This window comes from Salvelinus fontinalis, chromosome 23 (genome assembly GCF_029448725.1).
Source record: "Salvelinus fontinalis isolate EN_2023a chromosome 23, ASM2944872v1, whole genome shotgun sequence".
Taxonomy (NCBI): domain Eukaryota; kingdom Metazoa; phylum Chordata; class Actinopteri; order Salmoniformes; family Salmonidae; genus Salvelinus; species Salvelinus fontinalis.
Genome location: NC_074687.1, coordinates 39,190,566 through 39,207,043, shown reverse-complemented (window position 1 = coordinate 39,207,043; position 16,478 = coordinate 39,190,566). Strand labels below are relative to the sequence as shown.

General features: G+C 45.2%; 1 protein-coding gene across 7 annotated transcripts in view; it reads right to left on the bottom strand.

Moving 5' to 3' along the window:
• LOC129821305 (cysteine/serine-rich nuclear protein 3-like) overlaps positions 1-16,478 on the bottom strand; it is a 37,640-nt gene that overhangs the window by 3,302 nt on the left and 17,860 nt on the right. For 4 of the 7 annotated variants that reach the window (XM_055878815.1, XM_055878811.1, XM_055878816.1 and 1 more), the window contains 4 exons: positions 15,693-15,771; positions 7,103-7,282; positions 964-1,223; positions 72-368 (listed from right to left, as the gene is read on the bottom strand). In XM_055878815.1, coding sequence (XP_055734790.1) covers positions 72-368; positions 964-1,223; positions 7,103-7,253 — 708 coding nt within the window. In that variant the 5' untranslated portion in view covers positions 7,254-7,282; positions 15,693-15,771. Of the gene's footprint in view, positions 1-71; positions 369-963; positions 1,224-7,102; positions 7,283-15,692; positions 16,227-16,478 lie in introns of those variants that run through there. The other 3 variants (XM_055878813.1, XM_055878812.1, XM_055878814.1) reach the window with 2 other exon arrangements.

Sequence of the window (16,478 nt, the reverse complement as noted above, 5' to 3'; positions counted from 1 at the left end):
AGCGGATAGAGTGGCACATCTGTGTCAATATGAGAGCGTGTACAGTATGGTCAGACTACCCAGGGATTTACCTGGCACTTGATTCCTGCTACGCTGCATGCACAGGTCTCTGGGTCACAGAACACTCTGCAGTCGCAGCCACAGTCCTCCCTGGACACCCGGATGGCCCGCAGCTCGTGCTTCTCCTCCACGTCAATCTTCTTCACCCCCGAGGTCCGCAGCAGAGCCCGGCGCTTCTTCGTGGTGAGGGGCTGTAGGAAGAAGTACTCGTCCACCTCTGTGTTTTCCAGATCAATGTCATCGTCAGAGATGTCCTCTGCCATGAGCGTGTTGGCCTCCTCCGACTCCACTGTACCATTCTTAGTCAGCTGAAAACAAACGAGAAGGGATCAAATTTAGTCCGGTTTGAACCAGCTGAAACCAATGACATGCTGCTTCTCGGAAGAGTACACAGAGTGAGCAGTTGGAAACATATAACATTCTATATTTATAAAAGGATACAATATGTCATAACTGTATTTATAAACTGGATGGTTCGAGCCCTGAATGCTGATTGGCTGACAGCCGTGGGTTATCAGACCGTATGCCACGGGTATGACATTTTTTTTTACTCTTGTAATTATGTTGGTAACCAGTTCATAATAGAAATAAGGCACCACGGGGGGGTTGTGGTATACGGCCAATATACCATGGCTAAGGGCTGTATCCATGCACTCCGCGTTGCGTCATGCTAAAGAACAGCACTTAGCCGTGGTATATTGGCCATATATCAAACCCCCTCGGGCCTTATTGCTTAAGTATTTCTTTATTTTTATTTAACCTTTATTTAACTAGGCAAGTCAGTTAAGAACAAATTCTTATTTGCAATGACGGCCTACATTGGCCCAACCCGGACGACGCTGGGCCAATTGTGAGACTCCCAATCACGGCCGGTTGTGATACAGTCTGGATTCGAACCAATACCTTGAGTTTCATGGAGTTGAGTTTCTCCTCCTTCAGATGGTCTCGGAGCATGTCTCTGTGGATTCTCTCTTGCTCCAGGGCAAACTCTCCCAGGGAGTACTGCCTGACACCACTGTGTCTGTTGGACATGCCCAGAGTACTGCCCCCCTGACTGGGCACACTGGTGAAGCCCTGGCGCCGGCTGAAGTAGTACACCGTCACATTGTCAAAATGTACCCTCCTTGTTCTCACACGCTTCTCCCTCTTCAGTATAGAATCAGCTACAGAGTCAAAAGACGAGGGGAGAAGATGGTGAAAGGAAGCTGGTGATGGCCCGCTTCTTCATACATATAAATAATAGGGAAAGCAGGGTTATTGGTTCATACATGGATGAAAGATTAACCAGTTCGATGTGGAGGAAAGAATAGCCCATTTTAAATCAAGAAAGAGAATGTGAAATCACCAGTATGAGAAAAACCTAGATTAACCCCCTTGACAGCATACAAGCACACTGTTTCAAGAGAAAGTACTTATTTAAAATCGGAATCATGTACATAGGGAAGAGTTGTATGTTGTTGCTCGCCATGATGTGCTCTCAGTGGTGTACAGTATGCGTGTAGCCATACCATAACAAGATAAAACGCTAGTCTGCTTGCTTACGATTTGCAGGATTTGAATGCCTGTTTTTATTTGACTTTTAATGAACCTCGGGAGTCCTCTTGCTAACACTCAGACAACAGGGACGTCCTCTAACTCAAGCCAGCTTAGTAGAGCAGTGTCATCATCCCAACTCTGCCATTTGGCATGTCAGTACTACGTGTGGCTTTTTAAGGACCGTTCTATGAGAGGGAGGGAAGGAGGGAGGGAAGGAGGGAGGAAAAAGAAAGCAAAGACAGAGAGCATAAATAATCCCCTCCTGGCTCAGATCTGGAGTGGTTGAGCACAGCTTTCCCAGCGCTCACTTGATGTCAGAAAAACAGGACAAATGGGAACCATCTGGTTCCAGCAGCAGTCCACCCTGTGCCATAAGGACAATACATTCATTACAGGCATGGCAGCGCCAGTCTGGCCTTGTTGATCGGAATTACGCTTTATTTCCCCCCCAAAAAAGGTTTATCAGACTTTGTTAAGGGTATCCATGTGGTTTTACTGAATGAGAAAGCAATTACATGCAGAGGTCATTTTCAAGCTTGCAATACGTAACAGAGTTCGATATCTCTGTATTTCTTCCTATTTCTTGTCCGGCCATCTTCTAGTGACTTGTGATATTAGGGTTGCTATGACTATGTAGTTCTAAAAATACATCTGTGAGAATACGTAGAAGCCCTTCGACCGAAGACCTCCCGATTCCGATTCGGAAATTCCAAGGCTTTGTTTTGCTCCTCTAAAAGCAATCACACAAGGAGAGGGGCTCGATTATTTCTCCAACACTAACGCGACCCCAGACGGAGTTGTACTGTATTCTCCAGGCAACAATGCTACTGTACATCTGAGCACCACGCCTGACACAGTGTGACACCTCTTTAGTGAGGAAAAGCTCTGGGAGCCGTGTGCTCTGCTGCATGAACTGCTCTCTGATTCCCGTGGCTTAGAGCAACGTCCTCCTGTTTGCCTTTATCTGCAGCAGCTGACCCAGAAGGCTCAGGAGTCTGGGGAAACAGCACCCTTGTCCCTGATCCCCCCCCCCCCCCCCCCCCCAAACACGCGCACACATATGGACCTACACAAACACGTACACAAGCGCATACACCAGAGGCGGCTGGTGGGAGGAGCTATAGGAGGAGGGGCTCATTGTAATGGCCGGAATGGAATAAATGGGTTCCATTTGTTTGATATCGTTATATTTATTCCCTTTTCAGCCATTACAATGAGCCCGTCCTCCTATAGCTCCTCCTACCAGCGTCCTCTGGCACACACGCACACGTAAACACAACGCAGGGAGGAGCCCTGTCACTCACACCCACATGAAAACCAGGGTAGGGTTACTGTCTTTCCCCAAACACAACATAGATCTGTCACCTGAAGAACCAACCACTGACAATCCACACATTTTCCCCAGGCTGACTACCAATAACATCATATCTGCTCATAGAAAAAAACAGGCCATCTAAAACACAGGTCTTTTTTTAAATCAGTGGCACCATCAGAGGTGCCTGCCAAACTGACTGAAGCCTTTCCGATGACAGGTTTACTCAACTGATAGCTTCTCAGAGCCTGCCAGACACACCACTGGCTTTGCACAACGCCAGAGACTAGAGAGCATCAGCTCATTCATCAGGCTGTACTGCGCTGTACTGTGCTGTGCTGTGCTGTGCTGTGCTGTGCTGTACTGTGCTGTGCTGTGCTGTACTGTGCTGTGCTGTGCTGTGCTGTGCTGTGCTGTGCTGTACTGTGCTGTGCTGTGCTGTGCTGTGCTGTGCTGTGCTGTGCTGTGCTGTGCTGTGCTGTGCTGTGCTGTGCTGTGCTGTGCTGTGCTGTGCCTGCTGACGCAACGCCTAATGAGAGACTGTTGTGCTGCTGCTGCGGCGCTGCATTCATTCCCCTTTATTACAGCCCAGCTACACCAGCCCAGCACAGTCCATCCAGCCATCCTTATGGCTATCAGCTGTCCACACAGACACCAGCCCAGCACAGTCCATCCAGCCGTCCTTATGGCTATCAGCTGTCCACACAGACACCAGCCCAGCACAGTCCATCCAGCCATCCTTATGGCTATCAGCTGTCCACACAGACACCAGCCCAGCACAGTCCATCCAGCCATCCTTATGGCTATCAGCTGTCCACACAGACACCAGCCCAGCACAGTCCATCCAGCCATCCTTATGGCTATCAGCTGTCCACACAGACACCAGCCCAGCACAGTCCATCCAGCCATCCTTATGGCTATCAGCTGTCCACACAGACACCAGCCCAGCACAGTCCATCCAGCCATCCTTATGGCTATCAGCTGTCCACACAGACACCAGCCCAGCACAGTCCATCCAGCCATCCTTATGGCTATCAGCTGTCCACACAGACACCAGCCCAGCACAGTCCATCCAGCCATCCTTATGGCTATCAGCTGTCCACACAGACACCAGCCCAGCACAGTCCATCCAGCCATCCTTATGGCTATCAGCTGTCCACACAGACACCAGCCCAGCACAGTCCATCCAGCCATCCTTATGGCTATCAGCTGTCCACACAGACACCAGCCCAGCACAGTCCATCCAGCCATCCTTATGGCTATCAGCTGTCCACACAGACACCAGCCCAGCACAGTCCATCCAGCCATCCTTATGGCTATCAGCTGTCCACACAGACACCAGCCCAGCACAGTCCATCCAGCCATCCTTATGGCTATCAGCTGTCCACACAGACACCAGCCCAGCACAGTCCATCCAGCCATCCTTATGGCTATCAGCTGTCCACACAGACACCAGCCCAGCACAGTCCATCCAGCCATCCTTATGGCTATCAGCTGTCCACACAGACACCAGCCCAGCACAGTCCATCCAGCCATCCTTATGGCTATCAGCTGTCCACACAGACACCAGCCCAGCACAGTCCATCCAGCCATCCTTATGGCTATCAGCTGTCCACACAGACACCAGCCCAGCACAGTCCATCCAGCCATCCTTATGGCTATCAGCTGTCCACACAGACACCAGCCCAGCACAGTCCATCCAGCCATCCTTATGGCTATCAGCTGTCCACACAGACACCAGCCCAGCACAGTCCATCCAGCCATCCTTATGGCTATCAGCTGTCCACACAGACACCAGCCCAGCACAGTCCATCCAGCCATCCTTATGGCTATCAGCTGTCCACACAGACACCAGCCCAGCACAGTCCATCCAGCCATCCTTATGGCTATCAGCTGTCCACACAGACACCAGCCCAGCACAGTCCATCCAGCCATCCTTATGGCTATCAGCTGTCCACACAGACACCAGCCCAGCACAGTCCATCCAGCCATCCTTATGGCTATCAGCTGTCCACACAGACACCAGCCCAGCTACACCAGCCCAGCACAGTCCATCCAGCCATCCTTATGGCTATCAGCTGTCCACACAGACACCAGCCCAGCACAGTCCATCCAGCCATCCTTATGGCTATCAGCTGTCCACACAGACACCAGCCCAGCACAGTCCATCCAGCCATCCTTATGGCTATCAGCTGTCCACACAGACACCAGCCCAGCACAGTCCATCCAGCCATCCTTATGGCTATCAGCTGTCCACACAGACACCAGCCCAGCACAGTCCATCCAGCCATCCTTATGGCTATCAGCTGTCCACACAGACACCAGCCCAGCACAGTCCATCCAGCCATCCTTATGGCTATCAGCTGTCCACACAGACACCAGCCCAGCACAGTCCATCCAGCCATCCTTATGGCTATCAGCTGTCCACACAGACACCAGCCCAGCACAGTCCATCCAGCCATCCTTATGGCTATCAGCTGTCCACACAGACACCAGCCCAGCACAGTCCATCCAGCCATCCTTATGGCTATCAGCTGTCCACACAGACACCAGCCCAGCACAGTCCATCCAGCCATCCTTATGGCTATCAGCTGTCCACACAGACACCAGCCCAGCACAGTCCATCCAGCCATCCTTATGGCTATCAGCTGTCCACACAGACGCCAGTCCAGCACAGTCCATCCAGCCATCCTTATGGCTATCAGCTGTCCACACAGACGCCAGCCCAGCACAGTCCATCCAGCCATCCTTATGGCTATCAGCTGTCCACACAGACGCCAGCCCAGCACAGTCCATCCAGCCATCCTTATGGCTATCAGCTGTCCACACAGACGCCAGCCCAGCACAGTCCATCCAGCCATCCTTATGGCTATCAGCTGTCCACACAGACGCCAGCCCAGCACAGTCCATCCAGCCATCCTTATGGCTATCAGCTGTCCACACAGACACCAGCCCAGCACAGTCCATCCAGCCATCCTTATGGCTATCAGCTGTCCACACAGACACCAGCCCAGCACAGTCCATCCAGCCATCCTTATGGCTATCAGCTGTCCACACAGACACCAGCCCAGCACAGTCCATCCAGCCATCCTTATGGCTATCAGCTGTCCACACAGACACCAGCCCAGCACAGTCCATCCAGCCATCCTTATGGCTATCAGCTGTCCACACAGACACCAGCCCAGCACAGTCCATCCAGCCATCCTTATGGCTATCAGCTGTCCACACAGACACCAGCCCAGCACAGTCCATCCAGCCGTCCTTATGGCTATCAGCTGTCCACACAGACACCAGCCCAGCACAGTCCATCCAGCCGTCCTTATGGCTATCAGCTGTCCACACAGACACCAGCCCAGCACAGTCCATCCAGCCATCCTTATGGCTATCAGCTGTCCACACAGACACCAGCCCAGCACAGTCCATCCAGCCGTCCTTATGGCTATCAGCTGTCCACACAGACGCCAGCCCAGCACAGTCCATCCAGCCATCCTTATGGCTATCAGCTGTCCACACAGACACCAGCCCAGCACAGTCCATCCAGCCGTCCTTATGGCTATCAGCTGTCCACACAGACACCAGCCCAGCACAGTCCATCCAGCCATCCTTATGGCTATCAGCTGTCCACACAGACGCCAGCCCAGCACAGTCCATCCAGCCATCCTTATGGCTATCAGCTGTCCACACAGACACCAGCTCAGCTCACACAATGCCATGGATTGCGTCTCTTCTCCTCTTCTAAAGCACACCGGTTGATGCAGCTTTTTTCAATTTCCTCTTCAACTGAGTTATCTGAATGACATTTCTAACCGAGGGTTGTATTGTGCTTTAGCAAGTCATCACAATGACAAAATGTTATTGTCATGCTGTTTCCTAATACACCCAACGTCCATTTTAGATGCAACAATTACGATACAGAAGTATAATCTGAATGACACATGCTTCATTCAAAAATATGTCTCTTTCACTAAACTACAAGATGAATAACGCATGTAGCTTTTTGTTTGTTCATGTCAGACTGTATCAGTGCTGAGCATTTGTATAGTGGGAGAGAGCAGTGTGTGTGTGTGTGTGTGTGTGTGTGTGTGTGTGTGTGTGTGTGTGTGTGTGTGTGTGTGTGTGTGTGTGTGTGTGTGTGTGTGTGTGTGTGTGTGTGTGTGTGTGTGTGTGTGTGTGTGTGTGTGTGTGTGCGCTCACGGGTGAAGGGGCCCGAGGCTGAAGGGTTGACACTGTCACTGCTGTCTCCGCTCTCGCTGCAGGAGACCTCGTCATCAGACTCCTGCAAGGAGGAGCATGGCGAGGAGGAAGCCTCCACCTCGTCAAACTTCCTCTTAAGTATACCGCTCATGGCCCTCCTCTCCGTCTCCGCCGCTGCACCTGCAACAGCCAGCACAAGGAAGGGTAGACATGATTTAATGCCCATCTTAGGCCCCGCCGGCCTCCGCAGTCCTCCTCAACACAGGCAATTAGCAGTGAGCCACAGAACACAACAACCCCTCCTGCTACCCAGGTCCCCCAACCCCCCCCCACCCCTGCCGTCACTATCTACCCGATGGTCCCCAGGCAATTGATCACCTTGACACAAAGGAGCTCGGATGCGAGGCGAAGGATGCTAATTGCATGACGTGTCTACCTTGTTCACTCTGCTGTCTTTGATTGAGCGGCGACAGAAAAAGGGACACTGGAGTGAGATTTTGCTTACTTTGCCCTGTATTCATGATGGTATTTCTAAAAACACTGCCTGGATATTTTTATCACAAAAGAACAACATGGGGCAAAAAATAAATGAGACGTTACCGCCCAAAGCAGGATTGTAATATCTGCCCACAGCAGCATAACTAAAAACATAATCTGACTGTACTTAATTGCTGTTGCACCTCAAAAACACAATGCATGCATCCAGCCGGCTACTGATTGAAAATATCCCTTGGCTTCAAAATTAATTAACTTCCATCTTATGGGAAATTTAAAAAGCCTGACTACAGCTTTACTTATCCTGGGATATGCAGTGAATTTAAATATGCCTGAATGTGTGTGCATGCACACGTGAAAGTGTGCGCGTGTGGCCGTGCGTGCGCATGTGTGTGCATAAGTAAAATAGTGATGTGTAAAATGTGTAATGTTGCACATTCAGTGCTCCCTAGAGGGGTTCCAATCTGGGGCATGACTGAAGATAGTTTATAGTGGTTAGGAGGATATTATGACTGACATGCTTATACCCTCTATAGAAGAAAGAAAGTGAAAATGTTCAAATGGACCGGGGGGAGCACCCAGAGGGATGTGAAGTGCTGTTGGAGTCAGAGTGTTTAATAGCTCCCAGGTTCATAGAAACTGAGGACAGGCCCTGGCTGCATCTCAAATTGCACCCTATTCCCTATATAGCACACTACTTTTGACCAGGGCTCTGGTCAACAATAATGCACTACAGTGCCTTCAGAAAGTATTCATACCCCTTGACTTATTCCACATCTGGCTGTGTTACAGTCTGAATTCAAAATGGATGAAATAATAACGTTTTTCCCCTCATCCATCTACACACAATACCCCATAATGACAAAGTGAAAATATTTTTTGAGAAATGTTTACAAATATATTGAAAATGAAATACAGAAATATCAACAAAAAAAAGTATTGAGTATCAATACATGTTAGAATCACCTTTGACAGTGATTACAGCAGTGAGTCTTTCTGGGTAAGTCTCTAAGAGCTTTGCACAACTGGATTGTACAATATTTGCACATGATTGTTTTTTCAATTCTGCAATCTCTGTCAAGTTGGTTGTTGACCATTGCTAGACAACCATTTTCAAGTATTGCCATAGATTTTCAAGCCAATTTAAATCAAAACTGTAACTAGGCCACTCAGGAACATTCAATGCCGTCTTGGTAAGCAACTCCAGTATTATATGTGTCCTTGTGTTTTGGGTTATTGTCCTTCTGAAAGATGAATTTGTCTCCCAGTCCCAGTGTCTGTTGGAAAGCAGACTAAACCAGGTTTTCCTCTAGGATTTTGCATGTGCTTAGCTCTATTCCATTTATTTTCATCCTAAAAAAATTCCTAGTCCTTGCCGATTACAAGCATACCCATAACATGATGGAGCCACCACCATGCTTGAAAATATGAAGAGTGATACTCAGTGATGTGTTGTGTTGGATTTGCACCAAACATAACGCTTTGTATTCAGGATATTTCTTTGCAACATTTTTTGCAGTTTTACTTTAGTAAACAGGATGCATGTTTTAGAATATTTTTTCTGTAAAGGCTTCCTTCTTTTCACTTAGATTAGAACTGTCATGTAACTACAATGTTGTTGATACATCCTCAGTTTTCTCCTATCACTCCATTAACCTGTTGAGGCTGGGGGCGCTGTTGTCACTATTTATGCTAATCGTGTAATTTTTGAAACGGCTTCCCACAAAATTCTTGATCGTACGATATGCATATTATTATTATTATTGGATAGAAAACAGTCTATAGTTTCTATAGGAGTTGAAATTTTGTCTCTAAGTGGAACAGAACCCATTCTACATCAATTTCCCTGACATGGAGTCAGATTTCAGAAATGTTGGCCCCTGATCTGGAGTCCGTTAAAAGGCCACTGTTATTGCTATGAGTATACGGACACTGCTTACGTCTTCCCCTGGATGCCTTTACGTGATGACGATTTGAATGGGGTCGATTGCGCGTTCACAGGCACTATAAATTAAAAAACCCTGTAGCTAGTAAGTCTTTTGGAGCTGCGTTATGCGCGTGGAGGACACCGACCCGCACCTGTTCCAAGCATTAGTGTTGGGAGTAATCTTTCTCCGGTCATGTTAAGACTCGTTATAGGAGTTAAAAACATCATAAGGTAGTTAATTTAAAGCGTTTTATAGCAATTTATATCCGTTTAGTGCGATTTTGGGACATTTATTTCTGAAACGCTGTGAATCGCTGGGCACGCTTCCAGTTCATCCCGAACGCAGTTGGCATTTCCACATGGCAAGAGGACAGCTTTCCACCAAAAGACGATTAGACCCAAAAAAGGATCCTTTGCCCAAGATACTGATGGAAGAACAGCTCAAAGTAGGACATTTTTATTATGATAAATCGTGTTTCTGTCGAAAAATGTTAGTGGCTTAGGACGCCATGTTTTTTGACGTAGCTTCGCTTGGCGCAAACTGTATTGAAAAGTAAGGATAATTTTAAAAATGTAATTCCGCGATTGTATTAAGAATTAAATTGTCTATCAATCCCTGTCCACCCTATATTTTTTAGTCACGTTTATGAGTATTTATGTATAAGAGTAGATCACTGTCTAATATGGCGCACGGACATTTTCTCACCAGCTGGGCTACATTTCACATTGTCTAACCATGATTTTGGTGGCTAAATATGCACATTTTCGAACAAACTGTATATGTATGTTGTAATGTGATGTTACAGGGGTGTCATCTGAAGAATTCTGATAAGGTTAGTGAAAAAAATAATATATTTTGGCGATGTTGACGTTATCGCTCACTTTGGCTAGAATCAATGCTGGGCTGCTATGTGCTATGTGCTATGCTAATATAACGATTTATTGTGTTTTCGCTGTAAGACACTTAGAAAATCTGAAATATTGTCTGTATTTACAGGATCTGTGTCTTTCGATTAGTGTATGCTGTGTATTTTTACGAAATGTTTGATGATTAGTAAGTAGGTAAACACGTTGCTCTATGTAGTTATTCTAGTCCATTTGTGACGGTGGGTGCAATTGTAACCTATGCCATCTACCTGAAATATGCACATTTTTCTAACAAAACCTATCCCATACCATAAATATGTTATCAGACTGTCATCTGATGAGTTTTTTTCTTGGTTAGGGGCTATAAATATCTTAGTTTAGCCGAATTGGTGATAGCTACTGGTGTTGGTGGACAAATAAAAGATGGTGGATTATGCTAATGTGTTTTTAGGTAATAGATTTACATCTTTACATATTGTGTCTTCCCTGTAAAACATTTTAAAAATCGGACATGTTGGCTGGATTCACAAGATCTGTGTCTTTCATTAGCTGTATTGGACTTTAATGTGTGAAAGTTAAATATTTTAAAAATATATATTTTTTTAATTTCGCGGCTCTGCCTTTTCAGTGGGGGTGGGGGGGGAGTGCCGCTAGCGGCACCCTCATCCTAGACAGGTTAAACTCTGTGACTGTTTTAAAGTCACCATTGGCCTCATGGTGAAATCCCTGAGCAGTTTCCTTCCTTTCCAGCAACTGAGTTAGGAAAGACACCTGTATCTTTGCAGTGACTGAGTGTATTGATACACCATGCAAAGTGCAATTAATAACTTCTCCATGCTCAAAGGGATATTCAATGTCAACTTTTAAAATGTTTACCCATCTAGGTGAGGCATTGCAAAACCTCCCTGGTCTTTGTGGTTGAATCTGTTTTTGAAATTCACTACTCGACTGACGGACCTTACAGATCATTTGTATGTGTAGGGTACAGAGATGGGGTAGTCATGCAAAAAATCATGATAAACCCTATATTTGCAGAGTGATTCCATGAAACTTATTATGTGACATGTTAAGCAAATATTTACTCCTGAACTTATTTAGGCTTGACATAACAAAGGAGTTGACAACTTATTGACTCAAGACATTTCAGCTTTTCATTTTTATTTTTATTGTAAAAAAAAATATCTAAAAACGTAATTCCACTTTGACATTATGGGGTATTGTGTGTAGGCCAGTGACACGGCGTTTATATGGAATCCATTTTAAGTTCAGCCAATAACACAACAAAATGTGAATTTTTTTTGACTACTTTCTGAAGGCACTGTATATAGGGAATAGGGTGCCATTTGGGATGCACCCCTTGCCGAGTCACTCATCCTCCCCAATGCCACTACAGAGGCCAGTGGAGAACAGCCACCAGTGACAGCCATTAAACTCTGACTGATGGTGTAATTAAACAAATCAAAACAAGACCTGGTTCATCAGTCAACTGCACAAATACTACTGTAAGTGCCAAATTAGGCTACTGACTGTAATAAGTGTTGAATTGTAACTGTCAAACAATGGGTTGTTGGAACTTGCTGCCTTTCCTCCACAAATCATTCTCCATATTTCCATCAACATGTCTTCAGCCAGCCATTGCTTATATCAGTAATCAAGTTGCAATTATTTTGATGCATGTTGTCTAATATGTCCCTAAATACAGTTGATGTAGTGTATGTGACAACAACAGTCTGGCTTTTGGTTCTCTTACTACATGATGTGGGATGCAATCTTCTACAACACATCTAATGAGATTTTTTTATGTTTAGGGGGTGGATCGGCTTTAATATTGCAAATAGATTGTGGCTTCTATCAATGTAATTGTCTGCATCATTTCCAATTCCATATATTGTATATTTGCCATATATATATATATATATATTCCTTTATTATTTTCCCCTAACCCTACCACCGCTCCCCTAATTGGAGTAAATTAATTGACAACACCACTTAGGCTTCTACTTCCAGCTTATACATACTATATACGTTTTATGGACACAGTATATTTTACAATAGTTATCTCTTGTTTGTTTTTAGTCCCATCCTTCAGCTCAACTCAACCCCTCCCATCTATCCCTGAACACCATCCAGGTTTGATTTCTATTTGTCATATATTTTTCAACTGTGCTGTGATGTTTCACAAAAGTTCTGAACATTTCTATTCTCATAGATTCTACAGATGATAAATTAAAGATAGACAAAAATGTTAAGAGTATTATAATATTACTTATATATTGACACTGACTTTTCAGATCACCCAGCAGTGCTATTTGCAGAGTTAACTCCAGGTAAATGTTGCAATTCTTCAGCCATTCCTGAACCTGCGACCAAAAACAAGCTACTTATGGACATTACCAAAACAAATTATCTAATGATTCGGTCTCTTCACAGCAAAATCTGCAGAGCTGCGATGGTTGTATCCCCATATATATACATTATATTGGTTGCAAGAATTTTGTATGATAAATTAAATGGAAAAACTCTAGGTTTTGAATCCGCCTTCGTTTTGTGTGCCAGTTCATAAACCATGTGCCATGAAATACATTTTACATCTGAAATCTCTTCCCAACTATTTTGCAATCTGTATGGCACAGCTGTCAATGTTTTGGTCCTTAAATGTAATTGGTATACTTTTTTATTCATCACTCTCCGACTCCTCTTTGTTTTTGACGCGGGAATAAAGAAACAGTGTTCAGCTTCAGTCTCAGTCCCAGTATCAGCCCGAGCAGCTTGTGGTGGAGTTCCATTCAGAGAGAGGTGCCCATTCATCTGGAGCCGCTCTCTGCTATCAACTCATTACACATGCAAATACTGCTGCTGCCTCAAGGACAGTGTATGCGCCCCTACGTAGCGCACTACCTTCACATACGTCCCAAATGGCACTATATTCCCTATATTGTGCACTACTTTTGCACTATATAGGGATTAAGGTGCCCTTTGGGACGCACCCAGTGTGGTGGAACCTGGAGAGAAATCACGCCTCTGCCAAAGGACCATTGTTCCCAAGTGTCTGTGGTTGTACTGTGACATGGGTCTGCTTGCACCTGGAGGAGATCCAACCTACACTACAGTACTTAGCGCTGTGGAATGCTCAATGTTTGGCATCAGGACACCCATTTGAATGATTGTCTGTCCCTCTGCACAGTAGACCAATCATTCAAATGCACTAAAGCTAACATATGGAATTGTTTGTTTGGTTTTGAATTTTAGGACCCCTGTAGGTATTGAAGAAAAATATTAATCATTACTACTATAGACCATAGAAATGCATTGAATAACACATTCATAAATGGCCAAACAGACAGATAAAAAATAAATAATGAGGAATAAGGATTTAACGTGTATTTCCTATATATAAGAAAGCTAATGATTTGTTTTTTGGGGGGAACACACATATTTAACGCTTTTTATTTTGGGGCACACTACCTCCGCACTTCCATAAAAACATTTCAACCGGTAACGGTGTCCAGTGAGAGTCTCATCTGTCCATAGAGTGGTCATATTAGTTTGTAGCCCAAACGGTTCGGACGCCACAGACGTTTTCGTGAGAAGACACATTTTCGGGATGTCTTATGTTCTGACAAACACTGCTGTAGCTCGGCCAGCTTCCACCGCAGATGCGGAGGATTAAAACAAACTCTACATATTTTGAACCAAAACATATCAGCGTTTCCTGTTGGTACCGTTAATGAAATATTGAATCAGTCTAAAATGGTTACTGGCCCTCATCATTTAGCATTAAAGGTTGTACAAATAATACAGCTATCAGAGACTGCCTGAATGCAAATACATTTTTATGTAGCCTATAGCCAATGAATTACATGTTTATGTAGCCTATAGCCAATGGAATTACATTTTTATGTAGCCTATAGCCAATGGAATTACATGTTTATGTAGCCTATAACCAATGGAATTACATGTTTATGTAGCCTATAACCAATGGAATTACATGTGTATGTAGCCTATAACCAATGGAATTACATGTGTATGTAGCCTATAACCAATGGAATTACATGTTTATGTAGCCTATAACCAATGGAATTACATGTTTATGTAGCCTATAACCAATGGAATTACATGTTTATGTAGCCTATAACCAATGGAATTACATTTTTATGTAGCCTATAACCAATGGAATTACATTTTTAAATGCATTAGATACTTAGTACCTCCTTTTCTACAGTTGTCATAATGGGCAGCTGGACAATCCTCACTGTAATTCAGGAAGAATACAAAATAGTACAGACAATTTAGTTCTATTTTCCACATGGGATGGCCCAAGTCTATTTTGTAATCATTTTAATTAGTTCCCCATTGTTGGAAATCCATTCGTATTCTTAGCCCTCAGCAGATGCTGCAATATGCTATGATAGCCAAAGTGGTTTCCATGGCAATGCCAACATATGAGCAGAAAGTGAATTCATGTCTGAAAGTGATTCTGCTCCAGTCCTCATGTCTGTGAAACATAAATATCATAGTATGACTACACCTGACAACACATTATCGCAGTATAGTTTAAAGAGGAAGATTTGAGGCACACAATTAAGAAAAATGGAATATGATGGTTATAGCTACACTCAAAATCCAAATCAATGCATATCGTTTTCTGTACGAACAAGGATTATGCTACACGTCTCATTTCATATTGTAGCTGTCCTAAAATAGACCGATCCAATCTGGATAGGGTAACATCTCCTTGACACAGTGAATAGGCATGACATCAAATGCAACTCAGTGGTTAATGTAAGCAGACTTCACTTCTTCAGGGCTTAGCAGCACAAGCCAGAGAGCAGAGCTAGTTCCTCCTCTACATTTCTTTGTCTCCTCCACTGTTGTGTTCCAACTAATCATGGCTAGGCTGGGCATACACCATGGTGCAAGAGAAAATGCTGGGTGGGAATAATGCAGCAAAAGTCTGCTTGCAAAGCCCCTCCCTGTGCTGGCTTCACTGAGCCCACACACACACTGTACGAACCAACTGTATTCCTTTAGGAACTGCATCCACAGCCCTATGTGACACACGTATATTCTGAATCAAAACAGATCATGTTTCCCGTAAGGTTCACCTATCACTGTACACAGAGGTGACACACAAGCCTCACGCTGCGGACCTGCCATACAGAGAGAGTCACAACGAAAGCTCTCGTTCCCAAGCAATACTAACAAGCCCCAGCATCTGTAGCAAGTCGTCACACATCAGCCCTGCAAAATGAAATATACATAACAGGGCACTTTGTGCCAGCCCTGAAAGAAACCACTGACCTGTGTCCACTGGCGTGTTCCCGACTCCTCTGGCACCCTTTCTTAACGTGACACTTGGGAGCAAAATCTAAATGAAGCACTTAGAAAGAGGTGAAACATGATAAATGATAAGCTCCCATTTTGCTTTAGTCCACTGACTTGCTGCGACCCCAGTACTCTGAGGGCATGAGAACCTGGTGAGAGGGAGGGATTGGGAGACACACAGAGACTTGTACATTTCCCAGCCCTGACTGCCACTGCCGGTACCATATGCTTTATTGTTAAATGACAATATTTAACTCTCCCTCTCCCTTCCTTTATGCTTTATTGTTAAATGACAATAGGTGCCTCTCTTTAACTCTCCCTCTCCCTTCCCTCCTTCTCTCTCTCTCATTCACCCTAGCCACACAAAGACTCATTAGTTGCTGCCGGCTGAAAGGCTGGAGCCTGACTGGAGCAGAGGGAGGCAGCCTGTGAGATCACATGGGTGGTATGTCTGAGAGAGAGTCAGGCGTGCCTCTGCTCCTGCTGTCTGCAGATAATTTTACCAGCATGAGCCAGGGAGAGAAGAGAGAGAGAGAGAGAGAGAGAGAGAGAGAGAGAGAGAGAGAGAGATGCTGAAGGAGCGAGAATGGTGAAGGGGAGGGGGAAGAGAGTTAGAGCGAGCGAGCGAGCGAGCGAGTGAGTGAGTGAGTGAGTGAGTGAGTGAGTGAGTGAGCGAGAATAAAGAGGAGAGAGAGGGACAGGGAGAGGAAGAGAAAGATTTGATTTCAGGCACAGCACAATAACCCAGTTCGATTAATGGGC